This window comes from Andrographis paniculata, unplaced genomic scaffold, assembly GCF_009805555.1.
Source record: "Andrographis paniculata isolate CXL003 unplaced genomic scaffold, ASM980555v1 Contig22END, whole genome shotgun sequence".
In the NCBI taxonomy this organism is placed as follows: domain Eukaryota; kingdom Viridiplantae; phylum Streptophyta; class Magnoliopsida; order Lamiales; family Acanthaceae; genus Andrographis; species Andrographis paniculata.
The window spans coordinates 3,157,286-3,170,691 of NW_026137513.1; the positions used below are offsets into that span (position 1 = coordinate 3,157,286).

The following is a 13,406-nucleotide window of genomic DNA, read 5'->3' on the forward strand; positions in this document are numbered from 1 at the left end:
TGTTGGGATTTTACATTAAAATGTTATTATGGTGTTTATGGATATTTTCGAGGTTTTTAGTTCTTTTGTGTCTTTGGTCCATGGTGAATAGTTTAATGCTTCCAGTATTGAGAGCCATGGCTGCTGATCAAATAACATTCATGTTATTTTAGTGGTTTATTTGAATTAGAAGTCCTTAATTTACATTTTCCAATGGATGTAAATATTGCTTGTGTATGCTAGAATATGGGGAATTGATATTTCTATAAGGTTTGGATTTGGAAATAGTAAATATTTGAAGGAAATAGTATATGCTGTGATGTTTTAATGAAAATTTGAAATAGTTTGCAATATGTTAAATGAAAATTAGATCTTTGATTTGATGATTTTGGTGATTTTTTTATTGTTTTTATTTTTTCTGCGTAGTGTCCGACAAAAATTAGACTTTAAAGAAACGGATTCTTATTTTCTGTGCTTCGAGGTTAGTTTGTTTTTGACTTATATAGACAAATTCTTATGCATATCTTGGCAATGTTTGATCACATGATTTATTTGAATGTTTGATCCCATAATTTGTTTGAATGTTAGGTTGTCTTACATTAGAAATTGCTAAAGATAATGATTCAAAATTTAGAGGGTGGGTGAAGTTTTGTTGTATCATTCTTATGTTTTATAACATATTCTTGGCTGGCATTGTCAATCTTGAGTTATAGTAGTATTTGTTTTCTTTCACTAGGGAGACAATGAGCATGAGAAAGAACAAGTTGGATTGGAATGTTTGGACAAGTCAATCAATATATTATTGTGTTTTCATTTTTAAATTTTCATATTACACTAATTTTAAAATATAAAATAAATATTGAATAATATGAATAACATTATATTGTGTTTTATTTATTTTATTAAAAATAGGTTGGTTTGTTTAGTATTTTGGTTTGTGGTATATATATATTTCTTTATACGGAGATTGTGTAAATAATATAAAAATTGTATTTATATTAAATGTCTAATGATTGGGGAGAAAAAAAATAATTTTGAAGAACAAACCTATATTTTATAAAATAAATATTGTATATAATATTATATATATGTATAATAAGTTTATTTATTTAATTTTAATTTTGTGATGGAAGTTTCAGGGCACTTTAGTGACATCTTTAAGGTTTGAGTCTGATTTCTTTTGGCTATACAATGTTGCAATAGTATATAAAATTTATTATTTTTAAAATACCTGAATAACTATTTAAATTAAAACAAAATTTAAGGCTTCAAAAAAGCACAAAGTTAAATTAGAAATAAATTTAGTAAAGATTTAGAGGCGAAGTATGCTTGTTTTATTATAAATAAATCAAATTTAGATGATAGAATAGTTTGTTCTTTTGTTGATTTCAGTTATTCTTTATACAATTTTAATAAGAAGATATATTATTTATTTTTATAAAATATTATATCAAAATATCATTTAAATTAATATCAAATTTATTATAAACTCGAAAGAAACAAACTCAATTTTATTTTTTTTTATAGAGAAGGATCAGAATTAATATGAGGGTTATCTACCAGGCATTACTTAGGCATGCAACATGTGTTGGTTTTTATTATTTTTTCAAAATAAAATAATAATTTATATTAAAAAATAATACTCCTTTCGTCCCATGTATTATGGGTCTATTACTGTAGATACGAGAATTTAGATATTTAGATAAAGTGTGATTAATAAATAATTAAGAAGTCTATTAGTAAAAATAATTATCGTATAATAAAAATAATTGTGAATTAAGATTAAAATAACTAAATAGTTTAATTAAGATTAAAAAAATTATAAAATTTAAAATTTAAAATGAGATTAAAGTGTATAATTATATTTTCAAAAAAAAATAGATAAATTATGTGGGACATACAAGAATAGAAAATATGAACAAATTATGTGGGAGGAAGAGAGTATATTTTATTTTTATATATATATATATAAAACGTCACTCCACTGTCACTCTAGCTAAAAGAGCTCTAGCTAAAAGAGTTTTCGGGATGCGTGAAATAAAAAGAGCATAGTCAAAGTTTTGACTTAACAAAAAAATACCAGACGACACCATCACACCTTTTAACACTGTCTTTTCGTCCCATTATCACTATTTCTAGAACCTTTGCATGTCATTATTTATACTTTCTCCGTCCCATTAAAAGGTTACTATTTTTTATTTTCGTCCGTCCTAAAACAAAGTTATCATTTTTTAATTTAGTAACTGTACTACCTATCTAACATAATAAATATCATTTCAAGTTATAATATATTACACAAATATCATTACTTTTATATTACACCATACTAATAGGGGTATTTTTTTCTTTTTCACTACAATCCAATATAATACTAACATTAAAAAATTTATTTGAAAAAAACAAATGTCACCTTTCCAATAGGACGAAGAGAGTATATAAACTCTCGTAAATGAATAATACTCATTTCTAAAAATTTAAATTTTTAAATAAGACAGATATTTACATTATATATATAAGGAAAAATATTATTATTATTTTTAAAGCCAAAACATTTTATATTATCCATCATCACTATTAAAAAACAATAGCAGACATACTTCAAACTAAGCTGCAATTTTTCACATACTTAACTGCACCTGCATATAAAACTTAATATTCAACCATATACCAATTATACATTCTTCTGTCATTAAGAAACCACTAATTACTACACTACACTAAAAAAAATTTCTCTTACAAACATCCAATTAATATATTGAAATTTTTGCTAAATAGTATAATTTTAGACAAAATCTTCCAAAAGAACATACTTGATAAATACTTATATTTGAACTAAAATTGATATATTTTAATTATATTATGATTATTATTTTCCATTTTAACTATATCAACTATTCTAAATTCAAAAAAAATAAATTTAAAAATATAACAAAAAATTAAAATTTTATACCGAAACAGAAAGATACACGGCCGTGTAGAATTATACATGGCAGTGTAACAACATGGTCATGTATAATTATACACTGAAATATACATGGTCATGTAACAATATGACCGTGTATAATTGTACATGACCGTGTAACAACATGGCCATGTATAATTATACACTGAAATATACATGACCCTGTAACAACATGGCCGTATATAATTGTACATGGCCATGTACAATTATACACTGAAATATACATGGTCACGTAACAACATGGCCGTGTACTTTTCAAGTCAACTGCCACGTCACCTCTTTCATGTCCACGTCAGCAATTTTCGTTTGTTTTTTAACGGTGGGACCAAAATTGATAAAAATTGTTTATAATGAGACCAAAATTGATTGAAATTGTTTATATTGGGACCAAAATAAATTGATAAATTTTGGTTATATTGAGACCAAAATTAATGAATTTTTTATATTGGGACCAAAAATTGATTAATTTTGATTATATTGGGACCAAAATTGATTTTTTTCCTAGTAAAAAATTGAATTTGAATAGTTGTTTAACGTGATATAAGTAGATGTTGATGTTTTAATGTAAAATAAATTTGTAATATAATACAAAAAAATTATTGAAAGTGATATTTTTTTTTTTTAAAAAATATGAATAGTAAAAATATGTGATAAAATCCAAAAAAACTATAATCTATATGATTCATATATGATGGCATAAAATATATGAAACGAATAATGAAATGTATATAACAAGCTTTTTTAACCTATACATTTTTATTAATAAAATCAAAAAATATATTATATGCACACAAAATATACATAATACTTATGTTTTCTCACAAGAAAAATCAATAATGTAATATAAAGAAAAATCAATAATGTAATATAAAATATTATTTTTTGTATTAACAATATATTCTCTTCGGCCTGCCGGATGATTTTGTTTTGGCTCGTCTTACAAAAGATTATCTCTTTTTATTTTTATATAAATTTATCAATTTTAAATACCTTTAATAAATATAAATAAATTTAATTAAATTTATAACCTCCCACCTCACGCATATCACCCGCTCAAGTCCATTTATTTTTACCTCTCATTTCAATTAACAAATACTCATTTATCTCTAAAATTTTTTATTTTTTTTATAAAATTATTGAAAGATAATGGTAAATAAATAAATATTTTTTTATTTGTATCATATAAAAATTTATTCTTATAAAATAATATTTATATTATATATATTTTATTAAAATATAATATAAAAGAATATTTAAACGTATATTTTAAATTTTATTTAATCATTAAATAATAATCCCTGCGAATTTACAATGTAAATGACTAAGAGTATGTTTTTATTGACACTAAATTTCATTTTTTTATTATTTGAATTTTATAGTTTTTTAAAAAAATTATATTTTTTCTCTAATAATATTTTATTACATGTTATTTTAATCCAAAATTTAAATCATTTTCTTTTCAAACAAATCAAAAAGAAACACATCATAATTTATTATACTTAAAATTTCAGTGCCTACACAAAAGGCTTCAAGAGTGTTTGGAAACAACTTTTTGAAAATATTTTAGCTTATTGAACAATTTTTAGTTATTTAATCAGTCAAAAAGCTAATTTAGCTGTTTGGTAAATTAACTTTTGGAAAGAACTTTTTGGACCAAAAAATCTAATTATTGAAAAGCTCATTCACCCACGTTTTGAAAGAACTTTTTCATTTTAATTTTGATTATTCCTTATTTATCTTTAAAACTTAATTGTTTATTTTATACATATAAATATATTTTTATAACAATATTTATTAATTATTTTTAATATATTTAATTTATTAAATTATAATTTTATTTTTATAAATTTAAAATAATTACTATTATTAATTATTACATATAAATTATTTTATTTGTAATATATATAAATTTTTAAAACTAAATCAAATAGAAAAAATAAAGATTATTAATCTATTTATATATATTAAAACAATAATTAACATAATAAAAAAATATATACGAGAAAGATTTATTATTTTACATTTTACATAATTTCAATAAAAAATTATTATTTTTAATAAAAATAATTTTTTCAAATCTAAATAATAAAAATAAAAATAAATATTTTATAATATTTTTATAATTTTTAGTAATTAACAACAAAAATTCTCAAAAATTTAATTTTTTTAAAAAAATAACATATATGTCCTTAATAGTTATTTTATCTATAAAGAGCTAATATCAAACCGTTGTTTTACCAAACACTTTAATACAAAAAGCTAATTGAATCAATTAGTCACACCCGCTAACAGTTAAAAACTATAAGCTAATTGTGAAACCCTTCGTCTTTTTGGGACAGGGGGAGAGTAATAATTAGAGCAAAATAGTGAGAAGAGAGAATATTACTCTCTCAGTCCCAGATACCATTTCCACGTTGCCGTTTCTGTCCATCCCACATTACATGTCACTTTCCCTTTTTGGAAAATGATTACGCACTTTAATTTCATTTTAAATTTTTAAATTTTATTTTTTTTAAAATTTTAATTAAACTAATTAGTTATTTTAATTTTAATTTATAATTATTTATAATATAGAATAATTATTTTCACTAATACATTTTTAATTATTACTAATTACATCCTTCCTAAAATACAATGTGTGTAGCAGACAGTGTATTTGGAACGGAGGGGTATTATTTATATAAGTGACATGAATGAGCAAAAGTGGGGAAATTACTGTATATGGATATATATATATATATGATTAGAGAGTTTGAATGAATAATTTGACTAAGTAATTAATGATTAATATATTAGATTTGAACCAACAGCCAACCCAACATTACTCCCCAATTTTGGGATATTAAATAATTAAATGATATAAATACTTTTCATGAGCATTTTTAGGAGCAAAATTCCTTCCACTTCCGAGACCACATGGCTCGCCCCTCCTCAGCTCCCCTTCAATTTTATAGGTGTGTTTTTTCATTAATTTTTTTTCAAATTTTTATTATTTATATATATATAAAAAACTTTCAAAAATATCAAATTAAATATTTATTTTTTATTATATTAAAAATTAATTTTATATTTAACATATCACATTAACATGTATTTAAATTACGTTATACAATTATTTTAATTAAAAATATTTATTTTTTATATTTCAACCGAAAATTCAATCTCCCAAACAAACGGACGCAAAGTGGTGTATATCCAATTTTAGGCTATCTCAGTTCACCTAGTTAAATAATAATAATAATAATAATCTTTTTTATTATTAATCTTTTTTGTCAATTTTTCTAGGTACAATAATGATAAAAAACCACAATGATTGATATCATTTCTGCGTACAAATTCATTGCCTATTTCAAAATTAGTTCAAATATCAAATGCAAAAAGAATTTGCATACTTGATCATCAGTAGGGGTAAGTTTTGCATACTAGATTTCCATAATATATTTTCTCAACTAATAATTTTAAATTTCATATTTTTTATATGAAGATCAAGTTTTTCCATATTATTGGATGCATTAAGCATATCGATGTTCAAAATCTGTGTACTGCAACATGTAACAATTGCAGAAATTTATGTGAAGTTCACTTCACAAAAATTGTATGCATGTATTGCAACGATACAGTAGAAGCAAATTTAAGGTAAAATATCATTTCTCTTTATATAAAAAAAATACAACGTAATAATTCAACTATATTATATTTATATTTCATATACGATTTTTAATGTAGATACGATGTTAATTTGACGATAAAAGATGGTAGCAGAAGTATGGATTTAAATTTGCACCACAAACAATCTCAATTCATTTTTCGATGCCAGTCATCCTACAAAAATTTACAAGATCTGATATGTTTTACATGTATAAATATACATATATTTTTTTGTTGTTAATTATCTTAGCATACTAATATTTCTTTCACATATATGACAGGAAAATGATACATCATTAATACGAGAGTTTATTGATATTTTTACAGATCGTACTTTTATATTTATAGTATCAGCTCCACTTTCATGGACACGACCAAAAAATTATCACATAGTAAATTTTGTATCAATTGTTGATTGGTCCGAAAAATATTTGTATCTTCATGCCAAATATTTAACAATATAACGAATTATTTATCTAATATTATTGCAATAGATTGTATAAGCCGTGCAACGCACGGGTCAATACACTAGTAATAATAATAATAATAATATTTTTTCTCCAAAAATATCAAATTAAATTTTTATTTTTTATATTATACTAAAAATTAATTTTATATTTAAAATATCACATCAATATTTATTTATATCACATCGTGTCATTGTTCTAATTCAAATTTTTTACTATTTAAATATAAATGCAAAATTCGAACCCCCAAACAAACACAATTAACTAGTGGTGGATGGACTTATATTTTACCGGGAATCGTATCATTGGTGATTTTATCAACTAATAATAAATTTTTATAATATAATATTCTCTCCGTCTAATTTAATTTGTCTCATATTTCTATTTTTGTTCGATCCACATAATTTGTTAATTTTTTTTTCGAAAATATAATTATACACTTTAATCACATTTTAAAATTCATAATTTATAAATTTTTTTATTTTAATTAAATTATTTAGTCATCTTAATCTATAATTATTTTTATTAAATCGTAATTATTTTCACTAATACACTTTTTAGTTACTTACTGATTACACAATGCCTAAAACTTGGTGCCTAAATTAAATAAGACAATTTAGTTGGGACGAAGAGAGTAATTATTTTGTCATTAAAAAAATTAAATTGTGTTTTCTTGTGGGTTTTACCACATATTTTTACTATTGAAAATTTTTTTTTCCTCCAAAATATAAAATCAAACAATAACTTTTTTTTTTATATTATATTATAAATTTATTTTACATTCAAAACACCATATTAACATCTATTTATATCACATCAAACACACCCTTAATGACTCATTTAAAATTTGAAACATTACTATTATTCAATTAATTAAAAAAAAAAACACTAGTGTTTAATTTAAAATATCATTATTATCTAATTAATTAAAATTTAATCAAATTAAATAATTAATTTATATTTTTAAAACATAAGTATACAAAAATAATAATATAATATTATTTTATATTATTATAAAAATATGATAAAATATAATACTCCCTCGTCCACAAACTAATGTCATACTTTCCTATTTAGACGTCAAATAACTATTGTCCTATTTTTTTTTCAAACACAAATTTTATATTTTTACCCTTTATTCATTTTTACTTTTAATCTCTACAATGTAATTAAGGACAAATTTTTCAATTTATAACAAAAAGACAATCACTTAAAAAATCGTGCAAATATATTTTAAAATAATATAAATTGGACAGAGGGAGTAGTATCGTCTATTGTGTGACACAATGAGAGTCTATTTCAATAGTGTAATACAAGCTAATGCCTTTCTTATTTGAATACATAATAGTAAAAATTAATGAAAACACATAAAATATTATTTTTTTATAATATTTTTATAATTTTATATTTCACTCCAAAACACATAAAACTATAACAAAGAAATAACACAGGATTATTTTATACCACTTATAAGAGAATGATTTATAATCCTTACTTTTAATGTTATTATATTAAATTTTACTTTATATACTAGGTTATAATAATATATAATAAATATATTATTAAATTAAATATAATAATATTATCCACCATAATCATCAAATTAAATACACCTTAAGCAGATTATAGTACAATATATAACTCATATAGCATATACTTTTATATAACATAACATATTTTGTCTATATTATGATAAAATATTAATTGTTTAAAATTATAATACTATTTATATCCCATTGAAATATTGATATTTTTCATTTTCGTTCATCTCAAAATAAGATTATCATTTTCTAATTTAGTAATTGTACAACCTATTTAACATCAGACTATCTCCAACCCGCTGGTGGTTAGGACTCTAACCCAACCCCATTTTTTCTACTATTTTTTAGGATAAGGTTTTGCATCAGCTACAGTAAAAATACAGTTGGTCTAAAGTCATTTTTCTCAAACCACAAACTTCAATTTTTACTTAAAAAGGAAGAATATATATGGAATATACAGTAAAAATTGAAGTATGTGGTTGGAGTAAAATGACTGTAGACCAACTGCATTTTTACTGTAGCTGTTGCAAAAATGAAGTATGGGTTGGAGATGGCCTAATAAATATCTTTTTAACTTCCATTATATTACAAAAATGTCATTACTTTTATATTACATAATACTAATAGGAACATTTTTGTTTTTTTCTCAATATAATCCAATATAATACTAATATTAAATAAAGCTTTGTTTACACAACAAACTTTCACTCATTTGACACTATTTATTTTTTTAAAAAACATCACATCAAATATATTTTTTCTTTCACAAAATATGAAATTAAATACTAACATTTTACTTTTTCCAAACTTCTAAAATTATAATTTTGGACTATTATTATATTGTACTTTTTTTTTCTTCTTCTAATATCAGATGAATAACATATTTCCAATTCAAAATATGCATCATATATGAAAGTAGTAAGTATAATTTAAAGTGTGATTTAATTATTAATTATGCATTCACGAACCTACTTAGAAGTCTCCTTATACTTAGTTAACTTTTCCCACGTTAAAGTTATAGTAATAATAATCATAATAATAAATATTCTTAATTAAACAAACCGACCATATATATATATATAAATATATTTGTTTACATATATATATATATATGTCGATGAAGGAACATGATCCATGAGTACATGGAAGAGGGAGAAATATATAGTTATAATTTAAAACATGGCAAGAAGACGACAATGGAAAAATGCTTAATTAATTAAGACACATACACTACACTAATAACATAACATTGGGATCCTAAACCCCAACACAAATTCCTCCACACCCATATATATATATATATAATATAAAATAAAATTTATTTTTTAATTAAATAAATAATTAATTAGTGAATTATGGATGATCGATGATCAGAACCAACCGTAGGCGGAGAAGCTGCTTCTGGCGGCGTCCATGGAGGAATCCTCGTATCCCACGAAACCCTCATTCCCGCCGTAACCGTACGCCTCGGCGGCGCTGTCCATGCTCCGCCGCTGCTCCGACAGCTCCACGTATCTCATCTCATTCACCACTCCGTGTCCCATTTCCGACAGCACCGGCGGCTCCCCGGAGTAGCAGCTGATGTCCGGCGGCAACGGTGGGAGCTGATCATTCGCCGCCGGAGGATTAATTTCCCGGCGGTGGAGCTCGCTGCCGGCGCCGCCGTAGGTTGCTTGATTCCAGGCGTCTCCGGTCAGCTGGAATCCGGGGACATGGCTAGGGTTTCCATTCCCCCCGCCGCCGCCGCCGCTGAAATAGAACATGTGGTGGTTGTCCACCGCCGTGTCGGAAATTTGAGAGGCGGCGGCGGGGAATAGCATGGAGAAGTCGTGGCGGCTCTCGTCGGGGGAAATAATGGAAGTGACGGCGGAGCCCGGCGGCATGTCGGAGTAGACGAAATTGGTCCGGGCCTTGCAGCCGCGCATGGACCGCGCCGCCCTGTCGTAGGCCAGCGCCGCCTCCTCCGCCGTGTCGAATGTGCCCAGCCAGTGGCGCTCTTTGGTGGTCGGGTCGCGTATCTCCGCCGCGTAGCGTCCCCACGGCCGCCGCCGGACGCCCAGAAACCTGTTTCCCGCGGCGGCGCCGGAATCTTGCTGACTGTTATTTCCGGCGGAGGATTTCCCCCTTTTTGCCTTCGCCGCCGCCGACCTGTTGCCGCCGTCCATTGCTAAATTTGAATTAATTACTTAAAGTGAGATTTTTGTGACAGAAATGATCAGAGAATGTAATTAGAAATTGAAATGAGTGGTGGCTGTTTGACGTTTAATTGGAGGAGGGCTTTAAATAAGGGTCTGCAAGTTTCTGTCTTTAATTTTATTAAATTATTAATTAATTAATTAATAGTTTTCTTGGATTTCATTAATTAATGAATTAATTAAGAAATATTTAATTTGTGAAACGGATAGATGTACAAAAATAATTAAAAGGATGGGATGAGATGATGAGTGGAACATGAAAAAAGGGTATATCTTCACTAATTGGACTGATCATCACTCACTCACTCACATGCATATATATATATATATATAATTTGTTATATTCTATTTTTTCTTTCAAAATATTGGTTGATTTTCCTAAAATTTAAATAAATAAATGCTAACTAATTTTCACAAGTTTAAACTTTTATATAAAATGATCCTTTATCATAATTTAACATAAAATATTATATATAAAACTTATTTAAATCAAAATTTAATACAAAAATACAAATAAAATACAATTCATTCGTCACATTTAATTTGTCTAATTCTTTCTATTTTTCGTTCATTCCAGATTATTTGTTCTTTCTTTTTTTTTAAAAAAAAAATATATAATTAAAATACTTTAATCATATTTAAAAATTTATAATTTATATATTTTTATTAAATAAACTATTTAGTTATCTTAATTTTAATTTATAATTATTTTACTAATAAATTTTTTAATTATTTAATAATTACTCAATATTTAAAACTCTGAGTTTAAGCTAAAATGAATCATTTAAGTGGGACGAGATAGTAATTAATTATGATCTTCTCCAAGATTGAACACTCTCTCTCTCTCTCTCTCTCTCTCATCATTGCATGTATGATGATAGTGATGATGGTGAGATCCAATGATATGTAATGATGATCATAAAAAGAAAGAGATTTGATTTATTGCATTGATGAATTACATGCTAAGTATATATCATTCATCTCATTAACTCATCATCACTACCATATTTGCATATCATTTTATTATTAACAAATAATAATAATAACAACAATAATAATACTTCCTCCGTCCCGTAACAAAATATTCATTTTTTCATTTTAGTCCGTCCCATAAAAAAGTATTCATTTCTGTTTTTTTTTTTAGTAATTGTACTATCTAACTAACGTTACAAATACTCTTGCAACTTACAATATATTACACAGGTATCATTACCTTTATATCACAAGGTTATTTTAGTCATTTCTATTTTATTCCTACTATATCCCAATATAATACTAATATTTCTAAAACTACGTAAAAAAAAAAGCAAATGAATATTTATTTCTGGGACGGAGGGAGTAATAATAATAATATATCCATCATCATCGATCACGTTAAAGCAATTATTTAATTGGTAAGAAGTGATCCAGATTTTCAATCTAAAATCAATTGATATTAAGTGGAGAAGTCTTTCACAGTAAAAAAAAAAACAAAAAATTCATATATTTTGTTTAATCTATGTTAGATATATTCAACATTATTGACCCATCAATCGATCGATGATCACTTAATCAATTATTGGAACCACGAACAAGTTATTATTATTATTATTATTATTATTAAGAAGATAAAAAAATTAATGATCCATATGAAACATCGAATCTATCAACAATGAGATGATAAATTACCAACTCCAAAACCGATCAAACAAGTTTAATTATTTCTTTTTATATATTAAAAATTGATTATTAATATTATAAATTAATAAGACCAACAAATTATAATTATTATTAAATATAAAGAGGGGACTTTTAATTTGTTTGATAGTGGTAAGAATCAATTATATATACGAGGGGATTAATAATGACAATCTAAGCCCATGTGCCATCCAATTTATATATATGTATAATTAATTAAATTAATCAATCTTAATATTATTATTATTTATTTTAAAAAATATATAATTAAATATATATTATATATATAGATATATTTAATGGCCACGTTCGTCTAGCACTTTTTCCCCAATCCAAATACATGTATTTGATCATTAACTAAAATTATATCAATAGAATAGTTATACTCCCTCTGTCGCAGTATCCATTTTTTATTTTAGTCTGTCTCAAAATAAAGTATCAATTTATCTGCCTAATATTACAAATACCCCTACAACTTACAATATATTACACAAATATCATTACCTTTATATCACACATACTAATAAAATTATTTTAGTCATTTCTACTTTATTCATACTATATCCTAATATAATATTAATATTTTTAAAACTATGTTCAAAAAGCAAATTGATATTTAGTTATGGGACAGAGACACTACAACTTTTGGAAGGGTTGGGAGGAAACAATCATACATACATTCCTACGTGAGTATATTTGTGTGTATGTAATAATAAAAGGTAAAGCATACAATAAAATAAAATAAAATAAATACAAATACAAATAAAAATAAAAATAAAAATAAAAATGAAATGTGGTGGGAGGCATGTGATGCGAGGGGACACATAAAATAGGCATTGTCTTTTAAGGAAATTAAAACAATTAAAAGTGTAGTGTTTTAAAAATATACCGTACGACTTTAATTTAAATAATAATACAAAAAAATTAATATATATAT

The 13,406-nt window shown here is 24.8% G+C and overlaps 1 protein-coding gene across 1 annotated transcript; it reads right to left on the reverse strand.

Annotated features, from left to right (window-relative positions):
- Positions 1 to 9,960: 9,960 nt before the first annotated feature.
- Positions 9,961 to 10,844, reverse strand: LOC127245453 (ethylene-responsive transcription factor LEP-like). Its single transcript, XM_051266340.1, has one exon. It carries the CDS (start codon positions 10,760 to 10,762, stop codon positions 9,968 to 9,970), a length of 795 nt encoding a protein of 264 aa, XP_051122297.1. The 5' UTR covers positions 10,763 to 10,844; the 3' UTR covers positions 9,961 to 9,967.
- Between the last annotated feature and the right edge of the window lie 2,562 nt (positions 10,845 to 13,406).

Bases quoted from the DNA above. Each gene is read 5' to 3' on its own strand.
- LOC127245453 (XM_051266340.1), bottom strand. From the start codon at position 10,762: ATGGACGGCGGCAACAGGTCGGCGGCGGCGAAGGCAAAAAGGGGGAAA.